The sequence below is a fragment of the Triticum aestivum genome, chromosome 6A (genome assembly GCF_018294505.1).
Source record: "Triticum aestivum cultivar Chinese Spring chromosome 6A, IWGSC CS RefSeq v2.1, whole genome shotgun sequence".
Lineage (NCBI taxonomy): Eukaryota > Viridiplantae > Streptophyta > Magnoliopsida > Poales > Poaceae > Triticum > Triticum aestivum.
Genome location: NC_057809.1, coordinates 283,226,148 through 283,242,227, shown reverse-complemented (window position 1 = coordinate 283,242,227; position 16,080 = coordinate 283,226,148). Strand labels below are relative to the sequence as shown.

General features: G+C 44.1%; 1 protein-coding gene across 3 annotated transcripts; it reads right to left on the bottom strand.

Moving 5' to 3' along the window:
* Positions 1-3,935: 3,935 nt before the first annotated feature.
* LOC123127442 (transcription factor E2FA) lies at positions 3,936-13,936 on the bottom strand. 3 transcript variants are annotated; one of them, XM_044547149.1, is made up of 14 exons: positions 13,525-13,936; positions 11,838-12,018; positions 11,676-11,732; positions 6,336-6,421; positions 6,163-6,251; positions 6,011-6,062; positions 5,827-5,852; positions 5,677-5,727; positions 5,559-5,607; positions 5,371-5,436; positions 5,205-5,281; positions 4,901-5,129; positions 4,555-4,621; positions 3,936-4,441 (listed from the first exon to the last, which is right to left on the bottom strand). In XM_044547149.1, exons 1-14 carry the CDS (start codon positions 13,738-13,740, stop codon positions 4,338-4,340), a joined length of 1,350 nt encoding a protein of 449 aa, XP_044403084.1. In that variant the 5' UTR covers positions 13,741-13,936; the 3' UTR covers positions 3,936-4,337. The 3 variants fall into 3 exon arrangements, with proteins under 3 accessions (XP_044403084.1, XP_044403083.1, XP_044403082.1); XM_044547148.1 differs by having other exon boundaries at positions 3,936-4,438; positions 5,827-5,879; positions 13,525-13,935; XM_044547147.1 differs by having other exon boundaries at positions 5,827-5,879; positions 13,525-13,934.
* Between the last annotated feature and the right edge of the window lie 2,144 nt (positions 13,937-16,080).

Here is a 16,080-nt window from a genome sequence, read left to right as displayed (position 1 = left end):
GGTCAGGATAGTACATGTAGTATACTATTTGTTTTTTATTTCCTTTATCAACTCAGCTGATTAGCAGGCGCGTGCATTGATGCATGGGATTAGTGCGTGTATTGCTGCATGGGAGCAATTCACGGTTGTTGCATGTGATTATCGGCTCCAAGTGTAAGAACCCTGTTCATTGTTTTGCTGGGGGTTTTTTAAGTTGACTCCTTCTAATCGTTAACTTTTGATCAATATACAGATCCTCAATTATGTATAACCAATCTGTTTAAATGTTTTCTAGAACCAACATAAATCATCATACCCCTGTCACAAACCAAACAGAAGTCTATTTTGCCAAAAATTTGCAAGATACAACGGCTATGATCCAAACAACAAGAAGTTGCCAAATTTTTGGCCATGCCCTTGCATTGGTCATGCCAAAAAATTGGTGGGGCAGGATGGGGCACAAACCAAAAATACCCTAAATGTTGGCCGACTAAAAGGCGACATGTTCAACAGTTAGGTGTGGAGGACATGCGCATGTTGAGATGGATGTGTAGCCACACGAGGAAGGACCGAGTCTGGAATGATGATATACGATATAGAGTTGGGGTAGCACCGATTGAAGGGAAGCTTGTCCAACATTGTCTGAGATGGTTTGGGCATATTCAGCGCAGGTCTCCAGAAGCCCCAGTGCATAGCAAATGGCTAAAGCTTGGTGATAAGGTCAAGACGGGTTGAGGTAGATCGAACTTGACATGGGAGGAGTCTGTAAAGAGATATCTGAAGGACTGGAGTATCACCAAAGAACTAACCATGGACTGGGGTGCATGGAAGCTTGTTATCCATGTGCCAGAACCATGAGTTGGTTGCGAGATCTTATGGGTTTCACCTCTAGCCTACAACTTGTTTGTGACTAAAGGCTTTGTTGTTGTTGTTAATTATGTGTGTGATCTCATATATTCATTTTGCCCACCTAATCTAAGAAGTTATGCTTGACTCTTCATGAAAAAACAAGATGTGGAGGCTACCATGTTGGACATTGATGGCTTGCTGCTCTTCTTTTGCTTGCAAAGGCAAAAGAAATTTAAATTTGTGTGTAAACTTTGAATTGTAATGTCCATTCATAAGATTGTGAACTGTTGTGTACTTGTGTGGGTGGAACTTGAGATTTGGGAACTTTCTATGTGCTAAAATGATGTTGTTTATTTGCTGAAATGCTACTATTTATTGTGCTGAAATGTTGCTTTTGTGATGAAATGCTACTATTTTTTCGGGCTAAAATGTTGCTATTTTTTGGGTGGAATGCTGCTAAATTTCTAACAAATGTTTTTTGACACCTGAAACAGTAGGAGATGCTCCTACCATATATATTAATTAAAGTATCAAAAGGTCTTACAGAATCATAACCTTACATCCATCGCCATGAGAAAAGCTGGGGTGGTGGGGTTAAGATAAAAAGAAAGAAAGGAGAACTAAGTTAGGAGATACTAGTTACAAAAGAGTTCAAAAAGGCTTTGTGTTTTTCTCCCACCCTATAGCAAAGTAGGGAGAGATCTTCTTTCAACTGAGCTAGCCAAGAGGATTTTGAAGGTATGATCCCTTTGAAGTGCTTGTTATTTCTCTCTTTCCATATGCTCCAAGCAGCCTGTAAGAAAATTTCCATTAACATGGGCCTTTTCCATGTGGATTTTGCTTTTTCTATCCATTGTAGTCTTGTGTCTTGTAATCTCCAGTTGATGCCAAGGTGCGACCAGCATTGTAGGCTGAATGGACATGTGAAGAAGAGGTGTTCTAGGGTTTCCTCGATTGGTGGGTCACATAGGAGGCAGTTGTAGTTATCTCCAATGTTGTAATGTCTTCTCTTGAGCATATTTCTAGTGTTGAGTCTCTCTGAGAGGAGAAGCCAACCAAAGACTTTGATTTTCATGATCACTTTTGATTTCCAAAGCCATGTGTAAGATTGATGAGTGTTCCTATAGAAAGAATGTTGCTTGAAGGTGGGTTTCCCCACAGGGATGAAAAGCCTGTTTGGGACAGGGACGGGAAGTTTTCTCTCCCCATGGGGATGGTGTCATAGAGACGGGGATGGGAGGGCAATACCTAACTGGGTATTCCACACTCAACTTTAGGTTGTCTTGGGGTTCCTGATCTCAGAACCAAAACAAAACACTATTGACAAAGAACGTATTTAAGTTATTTATCCAGCATGACATTCCCTGGGTTGATCTAATATGGAGAGAACATGGCAATGCCAATGTCCCCTCATTTCCTACTAATAGAGGATCCTTTTGGTGGAAGGGTTGTTGTTCTATCTTGGGACATTTAAAGATATGACTAAATGCAAGGTCTTCAAAGGGACGTTTGCTCTTCTATGGAATGATCTCTGGCAAGATAACAAACTCCAACACATTTTTCTTCAACTTTATTCTTATTCTAGAGGTAAGGAGATTTGTGTCTTCGGAGCCCAAGAATATAAGCCCAGGAAAATATACATGATATGTTCCATCTTCAAATGTCTACTTTGTTGTTCAACAATGTAATATAATTCATGCTCAATGACCTACTAAATGGCCTTATGAGCTATGATGACAAGGATCACGGGCGACGCCAGCATGGGGTCGTGTATGGGCGGCCGCCCTTGGTAAATTTTGAGGATCTAGGGTATCCCACCTACTGTTTTGGCATGGCCACCATGGGAGGCGAGCAGATTAGCTTTGAGATGAGGTTGAGCAACGAGCGAGAGGAGAGGAAATGAACGGTTCGCTAGGAGAGATACACGATAGGCCATGATTTACTAGGAGATGGGCCAGTCAAGTAAGGCCCAATGAAAGATGAGATTAGCCCATTACTTTTTATCCGCAACCTGGACTTGATGTTTCCAATTGCAAGGCATGGCGCTCCACTTCTGCCTTCCCGTGGCGTTGCCAGGTTCGTCCAAGTACTGGATGGAGAAAGAGAATGGAGTCTCTTGTTTCTAGGGCCGTCGGCTCAAAACTACAATCGAGCCAACATTGGCAACTTAGTGGCAAAAACATGTCTTATCTTTTGTTTGAATAAGTGTCATGTTGTGCTAAGATTTAAATTGATCTACTTTTTTACATCTTTAGCGTATTGCAATGGACTTGAAAATTAGATATTTTTTGATAAATAATGAAAGATTCAACAAGCGGGAGTCCAAGTTAGACTTTACTAAAAAAAAATGTGTTATGTTTCTTTCTCTAGTTCTTGAGAATGAAACTATTTTGAATAATTAATTGTGTTGATCATGTTGCCTGAATGCACAATTGACAATTTAATTTTATTGATTGTGTTACTTGATTATATCATGGCTTCGATTTTTTTTGTTTCTTTTAAAAAGTCCGTCCCGAGTATCTTTAAATCCTGGATCCACCACTGACATGGATATATGGTTCTTTCAAGCTCATTCCACCAAAAAGGCATATTAAAAAAACAAAAAGGCATATAATGAGATGATTGGAGGCCGACCACCAGCCCCGGCTCCATTTAGATGGATATGGAAATCTTCATCTCTTTTAAATCAGAATTTTTCTTCTACCTCCTAATTTATGACAAATTTAAACACCAGAGACCTCATAACCAGAAAAAAAAAACATACATATTGATGACAGTACATGTGTGTACTGAAGAGACCAATGAAGATTTGCTTCATATCTTCTTCAGCTATGAATTCAGTTAAAACTTCTGGTTGTCCCTAAAGATTGAATGGAAACCGGAATTGGAACTGCTTAAGATGCTTACTGAAGCTAGAAACAGATTGGACATCATGTGCTACTAGGAAGCTCTTATTGCTGGGTATTAGGCTTCAGTGACATTAGCTTCAATGAACATTTTGGTTTAATCATAAAGAGAGCTAAACATAGTTTGGTGGAGGGCATGCAATCTTGGTTAGATCATTTGTGACATGCCCTTGTCTCACCCAACTCCACTTGTATTACCCCTTTGTATAAACTCCATTTATATAATGAAAGAGTCACAACAGGGGACTTCCCTACTGTTTTTGCTCAAAAAGATTCGTATTAATTCCCAAGAGAGCTACAGAGCCACTATTGCCTTGCAAAATATACTCAGTTAGAGAAATAAAGCAGATACCGAATGTGCATAGCAGCCCGAATTCAAGGTGCAATATGCACATGGGCGCCTTTTCAACTGAAGGACAGGTGCCAGAACAAACAAGGCAGCAGACTGATAAGTTAGTTGGCACCAATCGTCTCCATAACAAACAGCAAATTCAGAACGGTGATCAGTCTGAACTTGCTGCCCTGATCTTTCCATTTTGAAATCAGTATTTTCTGAAACAGCACTCCAGGAATTCCATATGTCAAGTTTTCACCGCCATGACCTTATGGTTGATCCATGCTTGGAACCTGCATCCGCGGACTATGATGTGCATGTGGGATGCTAACATCTTCAGGTAAAAACACAGCGGTGTCCCACTGCACTTCTGCTATTTTCCATGTTAAGAACTTCAAGTTGAGATAATCACTACTTAGCATGTATATATTTCAAACATTAGTGAATAGCCTAATAAGGTTTAATGAATGATCAAACAAAGGATACGTGCTGTTTCCCACATGTCAGTAATACTAACATCACCCTCTGTTAGGAGCCAGTAATCAGCATCAGTCTGCAAAATTGTGTAGCATTATAGTTCCGTCATGATCATTTTTGATATCTTTGCACAAGAGGAGTATTACTATAGAGAAAAACTTACTGTATGCTTCTGCAAACTTAATAGTTAGTTTTACAAATAGGATTTGCATGTGAGAGTTCAAGGGACAAAAAAGGTTAACAGAAAGAGCAGAACAAAAGTTTGTACAGTCATGCATAATGTTGTAACATTTTATTTGAATTTTATGATACAGGAGAAATTTTCAAAAATAAACTTTGAGAAAACCGGACTTACATTAACATCTGAAGGGATTATCCTTGTCATCCCTCCATAATCATTTGAAGAACTAGGATCTTGTGGAGTATTCTGCCTGTGCTGAATATTATATTCCACATTGATTGATTTGCTGCTTTGTGTAGCGTTTGTTGCATGTAAGTCTTCACAAGGTCCAGGTTTTGGGACATTTGTATGCCTTGGAGGTGTTGCAGCACCACCCAAATTCTCAAATCCATCGTCAAATTGACTAAAAATACAACAGGTTCTGATCAGGTAAAATTCAGTACAAATATTTAGCTCCACTACAGGAATGCAGCATTACCTAACTAAGTAAACATCTATTGGACCCAGGGTACTTCTTAATACGATTCTGTATCTCCTCTGGAGATAATCACCAGCCTGTATAGGGAGCAGATACACAAGAAGTCATTAATCAGTCCACAAAACCATTTGTGTGTGCAAATCTCCACTAATTTTACTAATCCTACCTCATCAGGATCAGGTACTTCAAGTGTAGTACCATGAGGAGCTTTTATTGCAATTAGAGTTTCATTCTGAAAAGCCCGAAATACATGTTAACATACAGAATCACTGCTGTAGAAATACTGTAAAGTCAACTGCAAATGATAACAACTAACGTGTGACATTGTTCACCCATGTAAGTAGAGTAGCAGACCTGAAAGCAGGGTAATCCCTTGATATCATCTTCCGTCACATAGAGCCATCTAATGGACAAATGAAAGTCAGGTTTTATACATCATTCAACATTGACACAACACAAGAAATACAATTACCTTTGACTGTTCTCATCTTCCGTTAACCCCCTTAGCTTTTCGCGCATATCACTGCAAAAAAAAACAAGATTCCAGGTTATATCATGCTCAGATTGTATGTTTTGTAGAGAAGCCCAGAATTTGAAGTTTGTTGTTTGCAACACTACCAACCTTATACGCTCATCTAAGGCTTGCTCCTGCAAATTAAGATTTTCAACTTCTGTCTGAAAGAATAGGTTATACAATACTGAGCTTTGATATCCTTATCATAATATATCTCAAACAAAGTATTCAGGTGCGCGTAGAATTAATATGTCAATTTCATTAGGAATAATAAATTCACATGAACAGATACCTGCAAACCTGAAAGGCCATTATCTAATTCCACTCCTGAATCATCCAAGCCCCTGTAATGTTATGTGAGATTAGCTTTATATAACACACCAAGTGGTAAAGAAATAAGACTAAATGAAGGAAGACAAGTTCAAGAAAGGAAAATAGCATTACTTCCAACGAATTCTGTTTTTAAGTGTCTTTTCTATAAGACCAATTCCTTCGAGGACATTTGTGATGTCATATATGCGTCGCTTTTGAACCTGAATAGTAGGAAAAATATGTGAAATTTGTATCAATTGGAAGCAATTAAGTATCAGCTGCAGTGATAACAGTGTGTATGTAACCTCTAGTGTTTCTGCAGCATTATTCAAATCTAGAATGCCATCCTCAGCTTGCTTCAGCAAATTGATGAACTTCTTTGTCAGAAGTCCTGAAGATGGATCAGGGTAGATATAAGTAACAGTGCACAGTAACATGGAACACAAATTAAGATGTAACCAAATCCTGGAAGATCCAAGTCTGCAAGATACATATGAATGTGGGGTCAGACTTATAGCCGTAGGGCCCACAACAATACAGCAGAGCCACCATAGGAAGCGCAAATAGCAGGGAGACTCGGTTTCCCTTAGCCTTCAGTTTGAGTCAGAATTTAATTAGTTAAAAGCTTCAGAGTCCGTTTAGAGAGAGAGAGAGAGAGAGAGAGAGTCCAGATTGTAATCGGTTTGGTTTTGGCTTGATGGCCAAGTAAGTCCGCCTATAAGAAGGGACTTAATCTGGTGAATAAAGCAAGTCAATTCAGAGCATTTTCTTTACCATAGCTGCCTAGAGTAATTATAAATTTGATTTCTTCCAATTTTGGTATTAGATACATTTAAGATGCCTGGGGACGAGGTCCTCAACACCGACGCCGTAGCCCAGATCACAGAAATCTCTGATCAACTCAAAGCTTTTGTGGCCCACAGCACGGAGGATCAAGCACTCGCTTTCCTCAGCTCTGGTGGCTACAGTGGATTCTTTGGGGCGCCCGTCTCTACCCCAGCGCAGGGCCTGGCGTTGGCAGGGTCTTCTCTGGCACACCCGCAGGCCAGACCAGCACGACTTCACTGCACGCTCTCAGCCCACCATGAGGCACGTCCTGCCCACCCACCACCTCCACCCAGATTGCTTCCAGCCTGTGCCCCAACCCAAGCCACACCGCTTATCCCGCGTACCACCAGCTGCTGCCACCACAGTACCATGTTCCTCCCTCAACCTACCCAGCAGCAACCCCTTTAATGCCTGGAAGCCGCCCTCGACCCAGCCTACAAAATAATGCCTCGCCTCTAACTTCCGTCCCACCATACCCTTATACTCATGTTGGCTCTGGCTCTAGTTCGGTCCTCGCTTCCACAAACTGGATTTCCCCACGTATGATGGCTCCATCGACCCCCTCGGTTGGCTCAACCGGTGCGACCAACTTTTCCAGGGTCAGCGCACACACGAGGTTGACAAAGTTTGGACAGCAGGGCGACGCTAAATTTTGGTACTTGTAGTTGGAGCGTGACTATGGCATACCAACATGGGAGCGGTTCAAGGAGGCTTGCCACCTCAAGTTCGGGCCATCTCTTCACACATTTGCCCGCCTATCATCACCCCCTCGGTTGTTGACTACAGCAGCAAGTTCATGGCACTTCTCTGCCGTAACAGTGAGCTTTTTTCGCCAGCCCAGCAGTAGTTCCAGCACACCACAAGGTTGCCTGAGGGCCTTTGCCAAGACGGCGAGCTTCAGCGGCCATTGACCTCCACTCCGGTATTGCCTTCGCCAAGGCGAATGAGCGGCACCATCGTGCACCTTCTTCGGCGCCACAGCCACAGCCTCCTTGGACTCGTGTAGCGGCGCCTTGTATTGCCCCTGCCCCAACTCCGGCATCAGCTACCCCGGCACCACCAGCACTTCTCCATCTCACTCCAGCCGAGTTTGCCAAACGGCGTCGTGAGACATCTACTACAACTGTGATGAGCCTTATGTCCCGGGCCACTGGTGCGCCAAGCTTTTCTTCATCGAGGTTGACGACTTCGCTCCACATGACCTTTGCGACAAGGATGGATCAAAGTCCCCCACCCCCCAGTCTCGTGCCATCACCGGCCTTTGGAGCCTTCACACGATGGACATAATGCAGTTGCGTGTCTGCATCAAGGACACGACATTCACTGCCTTGCTAGATACAGGCTTGACACAACTTGATCGACTCTAGTGCTCTACTGCCTACCAGCCTTACTCCGGAGGTAGACCCCGTCCTCCGTATGATGGTGGCCAACGGTGATCAGGTCGCCAATTCAGGACTCTACCTATGACATTCCACTGCATATTGAAGGCTTGACATTCCACTGCATATTGAAGGCTTGACATTCCGCAAGGACTGTTTCACCATTCTGCTCGGCAGCTTCGACACCATTCTTGGTGTCGACTGACTCCGGAAGTTTGGGCCCATTTTTTGGGACTTTCATCGTTTTCACGTATCCTTCCACCTCCACAGCACCCATGTCACATGCCCCCCCCTCCCGGGAGGGTCGTGCATACACTTTTGAGACAGGATTCGGGACCCATGGATGATATGCTCGACGAGTTCGTCCACCTCTACTACGACGCTCCCACCGGCCAGGACCCAAGACCACCGCATTCGTCTGCTTCCCAACGCCACCCCTGTTGTCGTGTGCCCATACCGGTATGTGCGGTTGCACAAAGACGAGCTCAAGTGACAATGTGCCAATATGCTTCACCAAGGCCTTATCTGCACCAGCGACTCCGTTTTTTCTTCACCTGTCCTTCTCGTCAAAAACCATGATGGCTCCTGGCAATTTTATGTCGACTACTAGGCTTTGAATGAGCAGACTGTCAAAGATAAACTTCCCATCTTGGTGGTTGACAAGTTGCTCAATGAACTCCATGGTGCTAGGCTCTTCACCAAGCTTGATCTGCGCTCGGGGTATCATTAGGTGCACATGCACCCAAATGATTTCGCCAAGACAGCCTTCCGCACTAATGATGGCCACTATGAATTGGTTATGCCTTTTGGCTTAACCAACACACCAGCAACTTTCCAGGCTCTCATGAACGAGATCTTGCAACCCTTCATTTGTCACATCGTCCTCATTTTGTTATGACATACTGATTTATAGCTCATCACAATGAAAGCACCTATGAGCACCTACGCCACCTTGGTGTTGTCTTTCAACTCTTGCGGCAAACGTGTCCTTTTCCTCAAGCAAAGCAAGTGCACATTCAGCACCACAAGTGTGGCTGACCTAGGCCATGTCATCTCTGCTGCGATGGACGTAGACAAGGTGTGTGCAATAGTTGGCCGACTCCACGTTCAGTTTGGGCCTTGTGCGGTTTTCTCATCAACAAGTTCATCAAGGACTTTGGACTGATCATCGCACATCTCACGCACCTACTCACCAAGGACATCTTCCGCTAGTGTGTCGAAGCTGAGCCCACCTTTCAAGAGCTCAAGTGCGCCATCAGCAAAGGTGCAGTGTTGCACATGCCCAACTTTAACAACCGCTTCATCGTTGAATGCAACGCCTCAGGGACATGATTCGGTGTGGTCCTGCATCAAGGCGTTGGTCCCCTAGCCTTCTTCAGCCGCCACATTGCCCCTCGCCATGCTAAACTGACTAGATATGAGCAGGAGCTCATAAGCCTGGTTCAGATTGTCCGCCATTGGCACCCATACCTGTGGGGTCACACTTTCACCGTTTGCACCGACCACTACAGCCTGAAGTTCCTCCTCGACCAGCGACTCTAGACGATTCTGCAGCACCAACAGGCCAGCAAGTTGTTCAGATTTTATTTCACTGTTCAATACCGGCCAGGCTGCCTGAACATTGTCGCTGACGCCTTGTCCAGCCGTGAAACCAACGCTCTCCAACAATTTGTGCTTTGTCACTGCCGCTGTTTTCCATCTTCGACGATCTACAGGACGAGATCAACATCGCCCTGAAGCTCTTAGCCATGTGTGACAGCATCTTAGCAGGCAAGCTAGCGACCCAATGGAGTTGTGCGGACAACTTGATCCTCCATGGAAGTCGAGTACATATTCTGGAGACGTCCCTGACATTGGTTGCAATCCTCAAGCACACCAGTGCGGCTCATGAGGGTGTGCAAAAGACACTACATCGCCTTTGCGCTGACTTCCATGTGTTGTGTGATCGTCACCTAGTAGCTGATCTGGTGCGTACTTGTTCCATGTACCAGCGCAACAAGAAGGAGACCCTTCACCCTGCTGTCCTACTTGAGTCCTTGATGGTTCCCTCCTCTACGTGAGAGGATATCTCCATGGATTTCGTGGAGGCCCTGCCGTGCATGCATTGCATGTCTGTGATTCTCTCCGTCATCGATCGCTCCTCCAAGTATGCACACTTCATCCCGCTGCAACATCCCTATACCGCTAGTTCATTGGCACGCGCGTTCTTTGAGGGAATTGTACGCCTTCATGGTCTTCCACGGTCAATTGTGAGCGACCAAGATCCTATGTTCACCCGCGCTTTTTGGCAGGAATTGTTCAAATTGTCCTGTGTTCGGCTACACATGAGTTCAGTTTTCCATCCGCAGTCCGATGAACAAACTGAGGTGGTCAACAAGGTCATTGCCATGTATCTCTGTTGCTTAACAGGAGATCAACCGCGTCGCAGGCTGAAGTAGTTTTCGTGGGCAGAATACTGCTATAATACATCACACAACTCCTCACAACGTGCTACATCTTTTGAAGTAGTTTATGGGCATTCTCCACCTTGTCTCTGTGACTCTAGTCCTGACAATTCCCAAGTGGCAGCTGTTGACACAGCCCTTCAGGATCGTGATTCTTTCCTCCACGATGTGTGTGAGCATCTACTTCAGACCCAACAACAGTCCAAAGGTCCAAGCACTACTATGACAGTAGGCATCAAGAGCTCTCCTTTGACACCAGCGAGTGGACATGCCTTCTCCTTCAGCATCGGCCGGCAGCATCTCTACCAGCAGGGCAAGTTGGCACCGCGTTTCTACAGGCCATTTCAGGTACTTGAGCACATCGGCTCAGTCGGGTACAAACATGCCCTCCCTGTTGGTACACATTCACTAGAAGTGCACCATATCAGCCTGTTCAAGAAGTTCCACAGGGATCCCCCCCCCCCTCCACCCCCCTCTGGCACAACTCTTGTGTTGCCTGAGATTGAGCATGGTCATGTCACGCCTGCCCCTGCCAAAGTTCTTCGTGGAAGCCTACGTAATGGTGTCAAGCAGGTCTTAGTCCAATGGTGGGTACTTCTGAAGATGACACAACCTGGGAGCCGTTTGACGAGTTCGCTGCTCGTTTTTCCCTCCTTCCAGCTCGAGGGCGAGCTGTTTTTCGAGAAGGGGAGTGATGTTATGTGGGGCCAGACTTATAGCTGTAGGGTCAAATCTAATTAGCTAAAAACTTCATAGTCTGATTAGATAGAGAGAAAGAGTCCAGATTGTAATCAGTTTAGTTTTGCCTTGATGGGCAAGTTAGTTCTCCTATACGAAGGGACTTAACCCTGATAAAAAAAGCAAGCCAATGTGCAGAGTATTTACTTTACCATAGCTGCCTAGAGTAACTAGAAATTCGAGTTCTTCCAGAATGCTGAATTGTAACATCTCATCCTAAAACAAAAATCATATAGACGGAGAGTATTGTCATCACCTAACGAACTGTCATAGCGGCAAGTACCAGCAGGAGTTGATGGATTGAGTGGTGAGCCTGTACATGAAAAGATGTCCATGTTTAATCTTTTGCTGCCTGAATAAATAGGCAAAAAAGTGTTTGGACTTCAGAGCAAATGGCACTCAAGAAGTTTTCACTTACCAACATTTGGCGTAGGTGTCTGAGGCCCAGCTTTATTGTTCTTAGTCTTTGATTTAGAATTCTTAACAGCTTTTCCAGACACTGGGGTGAGTAGCGGATTGCCAGTAACTCCAGTGGTGACAATCATACAGTCACTCGACTCAGCCGCATTATTTTCTTCGCGTGTGGCTTTTCTTTTTAGCTGCAGAAGAGGGGACTTGTGTTATATGATGGTAAGACAGACTAGCTGACGTCTGGCAAGGATGTCTATCATTAACTATTTCAGATTTTGGAGAAAATGCATCAGCTCAATCACATACAAAATCCAATGACCTGACAGCATAATTCCTGGATGTAACCTAGAAGACACACAAAGAACTAGGAGCAACTGGCATCTCCATAGTGGCACTATATCATTTTATTGCACAATTGAACCTAATTTAATACACTTAGAATCCACATAGAGACAACTTTGTGCAGTGGTATTGCAATGACAGAAATCGCATGTGAAAACATAAGTGTATTGCGAAACGAGTAAACAGCTCGTATGTATTTGCAGCAAACAATTAGGATAAAAGATACCAGCATAAGAATTATTCAACAGCAATGACAGCCAAAATAGTTGCCTACGTTGTGTGATAATCCTACACCAAATTAGTTCATTAGATTCAGAGTATTTATAAACCATTTGAACAGTGTAGCCTATGACTAGTTGAAGCTTTGACCTATCTTTATTCAGTTGAGGGCAATAAAATGTACACCCTCCGTTGCACAATATAAGATTGTTTTTCAAGCTAACATAGCTTGAAGCTTGAAAACCGATCTTATATTGTACTACATGATAATTATCTCCCTATCAGAGCATTATGCATGTCTTCAACAGTTGCACTCATCTGGTAGTTCGAGCTTGCACAGAATCAGGTATAAGCGGCAAATGGAACTCAGCTGCTCTTCACTGTTACTTGCTGAAACTTGTTCAGTTGATGATATTATATTATTCTTAAACTGTTCAAGGTGCTAGACACACATGTTTCATCCACCATACAGGCTGCAGAGAAGGGTTGAACCCAAAACATACATACCAACATAAACCGATAAATCATTTCTGTTCGAGCTCAAAGGAGTTTTTGCAGAGCAAAAATACATATAAATTGCGGTTCAACCAATTCTTACTGCCAGCCATGTCATGCGGAAACAGTTGGCAAGTACTAATGAGGCTATATATTATTACCATATGTTGCCTAAGTATCTGTTTATTCAGGACCTCGCTGCAGGCAACATGTACAGGTGACAGAACTCTTCCTCTTTGTACCATTGAAGAATTGACATGAAACTTACCCACCATTCCAATTCTTGCTGTGGCACGACAATATGACATGAATATTTATTTTGTCGATCCACGTCACACAATTAACATAGTCCATGTTTATCTAACATGTAAACAATTGTAGGCACTGGGCATTCAAGCTTCCGAAAACAGAGACAACTTTGGGGAGAACAAGAAATTGAGAAAAAAATAAGGAATCTGCAAGTGGATCCTTCAGATACACTCAAATCGGCACATACACCCAACAAAACCCGCAAGCTCAGAAACCATTTGGTGTCTACAAAAACAGCTCAAATCACACACAAGCTCAGCAACACCCGCAAAAAATTAGAAGGAGAAACGAATAAATCGAGATCTCCTTGTGGAGCAGAAGTATCTCACCTGCGTCCGGATAACAAGCCCCTCATCAATATCGCCGCCAACACCACCGGAGCCGATGCCGCCGGAGCCAGTGGCAGAAGGGGTAGTCGGCGCATGAAAGCGGTGGTAGTCGTCGGGTGAGGCGAAGGGAGGCCGCGACGGCGTGGAGAACACCGGGGGCGGGCGCAGCGACTGCAGGATTTTCTGCGCAGCCGGCGGCCTGCCGCCCCCCGACATAAGCCCGATCTCGCGATCGCGCGCTGCGGGACCCCCGACTCCCGGGAGCGATGGGCGTCTTCGGCTTCAGAGAAGGCAGGAGGGCATCGGGGGGGGGCTCGCCGGAGATAGGGTTCCCGTGGCGGCGGCGGCGGCGGGAGGTAGGTGGGTGGGGTTAGGGAGGTGGGAAAGGAGGGGAATAGAGGGAGAGAGCAGAAAACGAGGGAAGGAGGGAGGGAAATTAAGTACTAGGCGTTTGGGGGTATCGTCGGGGTTGGATATGGAGGGAACCCATTAAGCAGGCTGAATTTCGAATGGGCCACTTCCGTCCGCAACGCCACGCATCAGGACGATCTCCTTCTTCCTCAATTTTGCCCTTCCATGTTTATTATTTCAGAATTACTTGTCGCATAAATAGATGAAAATAGATGTATCTAGAATAAAAATACATCTAAATACATTCATTTTAACGGAAGGAGTATTTTTTCCTCAAATGATAAGTGTCACACATGTGATATGAAGTGACATGGTCCAAACGCTTTTATTATCATTTATTTTCCCACGTCAAACAAACCGACAGATCATCAAACAGATGACATCGATGGATTTTTTTTTTGGTTTGTCAGACTTAAAAGTATTTTATCATTTAAATAAAAAACTGATTAAAAATCGTTTCCATCATTAAATCCGTCTCGAATAGATCTTCAAAATGATATCTCATATTAATATGTTTCGATGACTTTTTTGGAGCCAAAACTTGCCATGATGTTACACTAAAGTTGTCATAGTGTTTACACTAAAGTTGCCATGATATATTTCATCTATTTTTTTCTAGATTTATAGCTAGCATTGTATTTCAACTACTTTTCTCAGGAAATTTTATTAATTGATCATGGCAATTTTTAATAATTAACCACAACAAATTTAATTCGTGAACGATGGCTATTTTTAGTAATTCATCATGTCAACTTTAGTTTATAAATCATGGCAATTTTAGTGTTTTGACCATGGCAATTCTAGTATTTTGATCATGAAAATTATTTTTTTATGAACCATGGCAAAATTTAGTGCATGTATCATGGCAAATTTAGGTAATTCATCATGGCAATTTTAGTTTCTGGTTCATGGCAGATTTGAGTCATTGAATATGCATTTTTAAAATAATTGACGACGGATTTCTTTTTAATTGTGAACCATGTCAAAATTATTGCATGGATCATGGCAAATTTTAGTAATTCTCCTTGGCAAGTATAGTTTCTTAATCCTCTTTTTTATAACATGTCAAATTTACTTTAAACGTTGAAGAAAAAATAGTAAAAATATATCATGGCAACTTCAGTATAAACACCATGGCAATTTATGTGCAATAGACATGGCAACTTTTGATCGCCAAAAATATCATCGAAATATATCGACATGGGATCTAGTTTTGAAGTCCTTGTCGCGACAGATTTAATGATGAAAACGGATTTTCAATCAGATTTTTCATTTAAGAGATAAAGCATTTTAAAGTTTAAAAAACCTAAAAGATTCCCGTTGACATCATCTATTTTTATCCCTGTTTGCATGCATGTGTGAAAGAAACAAAAAGACTGACGTATCACAAATGAGGGGCTAGAAGGGCGTTTGGCCCGACCTTCTTCAACCCACGCATGTAGGCGGAATTGCTTCGCTGTCGGAGGGATTGGCCATAGGTAGCCTCATTCACTCCCCTTAGCATTTCAAGACATCGGGGCTAGCAAAGCCCCTCACACCTTCCGAACATGCGGCCGGCTCCCAGAAGACGACGCGCTCTTAAAAGGCGGCTTCAGGGGGGCGGCTCCTAGCGGACGGCCCCTTCTCCCCTCGGAATCTACACCTCATCACTATGACAAGATGAGGCATGGCTACGTGGCCTCCCACTCCCTCGGATCACGGAGGAGCGTGGCTACGGTACAAGCTAACCAAGCGGACACTTGCCTGCCCAGCGCAACACTATAGCCATGCGGCTCATGACATGGCCCTCTTCAACAGGGGCCATGTGCCCACGACGGGCAGTCGGTACGGCCCGCAAGCGGCGGGCCCTACCTGTCTGTGAGCTCCCAGAAGACGGTGCTCCCCTAGAAGGTGGCTTCAGAGGCGGCCAGCCTCCAGCAGCCGGCCCTTCCGTCCTCTCGGAGTCCACGCACCATTAATCCGACGAGACGAAGCATGGCTACAGTAAGCGCAGACCAGGCGGCGGGACTGTAGCCATACGGCTCCCGACAAGGCCTCCGTCATTAAGGGCGAGGCTACAGCAAAAGGCAATCAGTGTGGCCTGCAGGCGGCGGGCCCTACCTGATGCGGAGCATCCCAGGTTCATCCCCATGTACATTCCGACTA